The sequence below is a fragment of the Pteropus medius genome, unplaced genomic scaffold (assembly GCF_902729225.1).
Source record: "Pteropus medius unplaced genomic scaffold, Ma_sr-lr_union100, whole genome shotgun sequence".
Taxonomy (NCBI): Eukaryota; Metazoa; Chordata; class Mammalia; order Chiroptera; family Pteropodidae; genus Pteropus; species Pteropus medius.
In genome coordinates, this window is record NW_024350922.1 from 2,515,287 (window position 1) to 2,520,545 (window position 5,259).

The following is a 5,259-nucleotide window of genomic DNA, read 5'->3' on the forward strand; positions in this document are numbered from 1 at the left end:
GAAAGAGAACAAAATGCCAAGGTTTTTGCCCTCTTAGGTAACCCGATTCTGTCCTTTTCAAAAGTCACATCCAAAGTGACTAACGAAGTTCTGGATGGGTTGGTTTAACAACTGATTTCACAGAGCTCCTTCATGCCAAAGCACCTTTGCGATCACTGAAGTTGTCATCATGGTTTAGGAAAAAGGGCTTAATGGTTTCCTAGTATTTAAAAAACAGGTTTGCTTTGGCAGCTTGTAATTTTAATGTTTTCATCCAAGGACCCTCAATATGCAGGCCAGGATCGACCTTAGGATCCTGAACTCTATGAGACATATCAGGCGCCACAGTCCCCTGTCTGAGGTTTACCAGGATATCCTGTGGAGACCGCATTAAGTAACAAAACGGGAAATGACCCGCCCACACACATACCGCAGTCTTTCATTTCCCCAAACACCTGCCAGTCTTTATAGTTTATACCTGAGGAAAAAGAAAACTCTTTCTCACAAAACGTCAGCCACCTCCGAGGTTTCAAACAGGTAAACCTCTCTCCCTGTTTCTGATGGGTGGGGTCGGGGAGGGGCTGTGAGAACAGCACTGAGCTTATCTGTGTTCCCTCTGCAATGTTCCCAGGTCGGGAGGGATGACTTCATCTGACTAACAGTTTAGGAGGAAAAACGGGGCATATGTGGTCCAGCCTTTCGCCCTTGGGAGCGCTCGCTGTCTCTGCCCTTCAATCTAAGAGTCACACAGCACAGGGCCCCAGTCCTGTCTGGGGCTGGATGGTTGAGTCTGCTCGCCATGGAGCTCCAGTAAGAGGAAGCTGCTTGTCCACAGACATAAGCCACATTCCCCCAACATCCTCTTTATCAGTAATAAAATAACATTTTGGCTCCTAATTATCTTATTCTTTTTCCTCCCTCGATTAGTTCAGAATACAAGCAGGGAAGAGGGTGTCAATTATTAAGCCCCTTTAGACATTTTAACATCCAATGTGAGCAATTTTAAAAAGGACAAGAATGAAAATATTTTCAGGAATAAGTACCCTGTGACAAACTACAATGTGGATATGATAACCAATTCTGGAGAAATCTTGATTACACATAAGGGAGATGTTCCTTCATGCTAGAAGAGACTTTGGGGAACATTTGGAAATCTTCATAAAGAACACCAGGCAAATCCATTAGGGACGATTGAGAACGGTCTAACCCCAAACGATCACTGAAACCCTTGCTGGAAAGGATGATGCTTCGATAAAGCGATCTCTAGATTATCTATATTTAACAGAAGCAGCTCTGCTTAATTGTTGATTTTGTTAAAATTAACTCGATAAAACTAAAAAAAAAAATTTTTCACAAAAAGTTTCTCTTTAGGGATGAGAAACCAGTGACAGTGAGGTTAAGGGGGTTATACCAAGCAAGGGACATCACAGTAAGAGTGACTCCCAAATCTCCTTCCTTCCCGATCCTGTAATCTGGCAAAAATTTCAGGCACTGAAGAATTTTAATCTCATTTACGGAAACAAAAGGTAAGCATAAGATATTGGTAACACTTCAATGAAGACTTGGCTTGAAGGGAGTCTAACACAAAGCTCACATGCAAAGCATTGATTATGTGGGAAATATGTGGAAAGGACTATTCATTGGCCAGATATAACCAGTCTAATGAATCAAATCAAGTCGGCAATGTAAAAGTGCTTTAAACACTATAAAGCATCGTATAAAATGAAAGACGTGGCTATTGATGTTCAGCTTACATAACGAAGCCAAGAAGGAAGACAATGTATTCGATCTGTGCTAAGCCTGGCCATGTTATTTATTCTTGATGTTTTCTTATTTTCAAGAACACCTAATAACCATGTCAGTTCTCACAGTAACGAGTTCTGAGCTTTAATTCAAAACTGGGGTTCTGACACCTGTTATTATTAACTAATGCAGCAATACAACAGTAGCTAACTTTTACTGAGCACCTACTATGGGTTTTACATGGATTAACTCAATCATCACAATAACTCAATAAAATGGGTACCATTATTTCCCCTACTTTATAGAGGCGGAACTGTAAAGGGAGAGGCTAAGTAAATTGCCCAGAGTCACAGAGCTAGAAGTTATGAAGTTTGGATTTGAATCCTTAGTAGTTCGCTGCAGTGGTTTTCCAACTACATTCTGCAGTACTTTTTGGCTCCAGGAATTCTATTCTCAAAATATATTTTGTCCATTTAAAAATCGTACTTAACCATCACAATCAAAACTTTTATACGTTGTATGTAGTGTACCAAAGGAAACCAACACATTAACTTTTTTTGCTGCCAGGTTAAGTCCCTTTTGTGCAGATTTTAGAATAAAGTTAGTTCTGTCACCTCTGAGATTCTATTTGAACTTCCTGTAAATGTTTCATTGATTTCGAAGTTGTAACTCTGCACTGATTTTTTTTCTTTCTTAACTCAAGAATGGATGTCTGCTCAGGTAACAGCGAGTACACAAGCCCAAGCAAACACCTGGCAAAGTTCAGGTGCATCGTATTACAGTGCGAAAACACAAGAGTGAACAAAGAAACATATTATCCTATTTAAATCCTGGGCTTATTGTCTGACATATTTAAGGCAAGAAATATGAGTTAGATTTGACTTTGAAAAATTTCCTACTATCTCCTTTCTAGCTACAGAATATTTAACTAATGGGTATTCCGAGATGGCAAGGGAAGCTGTTAGGAAAAAAGTCACCTGTTCCGCTCCACCTCAGCCACATACCTGGACATTGTGCCCACACTCCCCTGCTCTTCCACGTGCCGTATCAATCACTCCCAGTCAGGTCTTCAACCTACCGGGTCCATTCTTCCACTGACCACATAACACCTGCTATTAATGGACCAACCCATCAGCTCTTTATTCGCTTTTAGTCTTGACCCAGCTGTGCCTCCATGACCCATCATTATAATGGTATTACCGTCAAACCCTAAACACCTCTGCCCCACTGTTTTGCTGCACGGAGCTGGCAAACCCCAACTCTGAATGAAGCCTTCTCTGGCTTTCAGCACACACTGGTCCCGAAGCAGCTGAGCACTCCCAGAGAAGGTCAGCAGGCGATGGGTCATCACACTATATGTTCGTGACCACCGACTTCAATGAGGCTTCAACGCTGCTAGATCATCTTACTATGTCACCGGATGGCATGCTCTCTCTGCAACTACTTATCGATGTCCAGTATTTTCTACTTCCTTCAAACCTTGGACTTCTGTCCTTACTACCATCTCCATGGCGACTCGCAGCAGAAGGCTAAGCCTACTGGTTTGAAGGTGTACTCATCTGACCCTCGCTCTCCTTAGAATAGAGGAGCCAAACTCTTCCCCAGTGCTCTGAACACGGCCCTTTCCCGCCTTCTCAGGAGCATTATTCTACTTATCTCCTTCTCCCGCACAGGTAACGGACCCTTCTCTCAACTGTATCTTTCCCATGGAAATTCAGTCTGCTTCATGCAATGGGATTCTATCTGAAACTTCTCTGCAAAAAGGATCTTTTCTGCTAAAACAGTGAAACCTCTTTGCCCTTTAGGACGGCCTTTAAAAAAAGTCTCATAGAAAGAGTCACTGCACATAAAATTAGGATAAAAACAAGAACAGATCACGAATTGGATGTCACACACATAACTGTACAAACTGGTAATGCTGATGTCGCCACCATTTTCAGAAACATAGCCCATAGTTCCACCAAATTACAAACCATTCTGATACTTTCTTTATACGCTTTACAATGAAAACCAACTGAGATGTCACTGACGCGTTACATCATGTTTAAGGTGTACAGTGTGTGGTTTCGTACATTTACCTACTGCAATCTGATTGCCACCACAGCATTGCTGACACCTCTATCGTGTCACATGATGATGATATACTCTGCTTTCACAATTAAGAGCTCTGCTAAAACTGTGTGGGCAAGAAAAGAACTTTTTAGAGTGTCATTTTAATAACCAGTAAATCTGACAGTACGATTTTGTGTTACTAGGTCTAGATGAGGGAGAGAAGGGAGGGAGGAGGAAGCAACAAATGTCCCAGCTACAGCTTTTTTTTTTTTTTGAAGAGCTGCAACATTGCAGGATAAATACAGAACCATAAGTAATACTTAAGAAGCAGTCTGACAGCTCAGCGATCATCCTTATAACGAATCACTCACGGAGGGAGCCTGACATCCTCAACCCCCAGCGTTCCCTTCACCTGCACCAGACAAGCGGTCAGAAAACCAGCCCGTTCCTTCATTCCCATCGGCTCCCCCGACAGCTGTGACCTTAACTACGGTTCGGTGTCACAGGTCTGGGTGCGAGGGAATGAGCGTACGTGGTGGTGGCCCAAGCTGAGAAAAGCCTGGTGAAGGCTGTCGCCTGGGATGCCCCTCAGCAAGATGCCACCACCTCTGTCCCGCCGGCAGCCCGCGTCCCCGCTGCCGACAGCTCGGCGGCGGTCCGGCGGGCCCCGCTGCGCCTCGGATGTGGCGTTTAATTCTGTAACTACTAGTAAGATCGCTAAGGCGTTTCCTGACGCGCTGGAATGAGAGATGCTCCTTAAAACGAACTTTATTATGAAGTGGGCTGGCAGCTCCCGGGCCTAAAACCCGGCCAAATTATAACGGCAGGGACTTCAAAGGGGAGCTGGGAGGCCGCCCGCGTCGCCGCCGCCGCCGCCGCCGGGCAGGGGCCGGGAGGGGGCGCGGGGACGGGCAGCAGCCCCGCTCCTGGGTCCCCGGCCCCGATCCCGGCCGCGGCCTCCCCGCCGGCCGCGCGTCTCCCTCCCGGACTTTTTCCTTCGGAACCGAGGACGAGGCCGGTTCCTCCGCGGTCCGTCAGGCCGGGCGGCTGTCGCCCCTCAGCGCGACCCCCCGGGCCGGGAGCCGCGAGCGCAGCCCAGGTCCCCGGCCCCTCGGCCCCCCGGCCCCACGCCGCCGCTCACCCGCGGACTCCCCGGTGTTGATCCAGTCGGGGTTGGCGATGCTGGCGATGGCGAAGATATCGGCGGCGAGGAAGAGGCATCCTGAGATGATGGTCAGTTTATCCATCTCCTCTCTCGTTCTCCCCGCTCCCCCCACCCCCCGAGCCCCGGGCAGGCCGCGGCCTCACGCCTCCCGCCCCATGGGCCGCCGCCGGGGCCCGGAGTCCCCGCGCCGCCGCCGCCGCCGCCGCCGCCTCGCGCCCTCCGCGCGCCCGGGACCAGCAGCCGCGGCGCGGCCCGCACAGCCGGAACCGCCGCGCGCCCCGGAAGTGCTCGGCGGCGCGCCCGCCCTCACCCGGAAGTGA

General features: G+C 47.9%; 1 protein-coding gene across 1 annotated transcript in view; it reads right to left on the bottom strand.

The window, feature by feature from the left end:
• Positions 1–5,021, bottom strand: part of MOSMO (modulator of smoothened) — a 54,603-nt gene extending 49,582 nt beyond the window's left edge. The window contains exon 1 of the mRNA XM_039840257.1: positions 4,916–5,021. Coding sequence (XP_039696191.1) covers positions 4,916–5,021 — 106 coding nt within the window. The remainder of the gene's footprint in view (positions 1–4,915) is intronic.
• Positions 5,022–5,259: the final 238 nt, after the last annotated feature.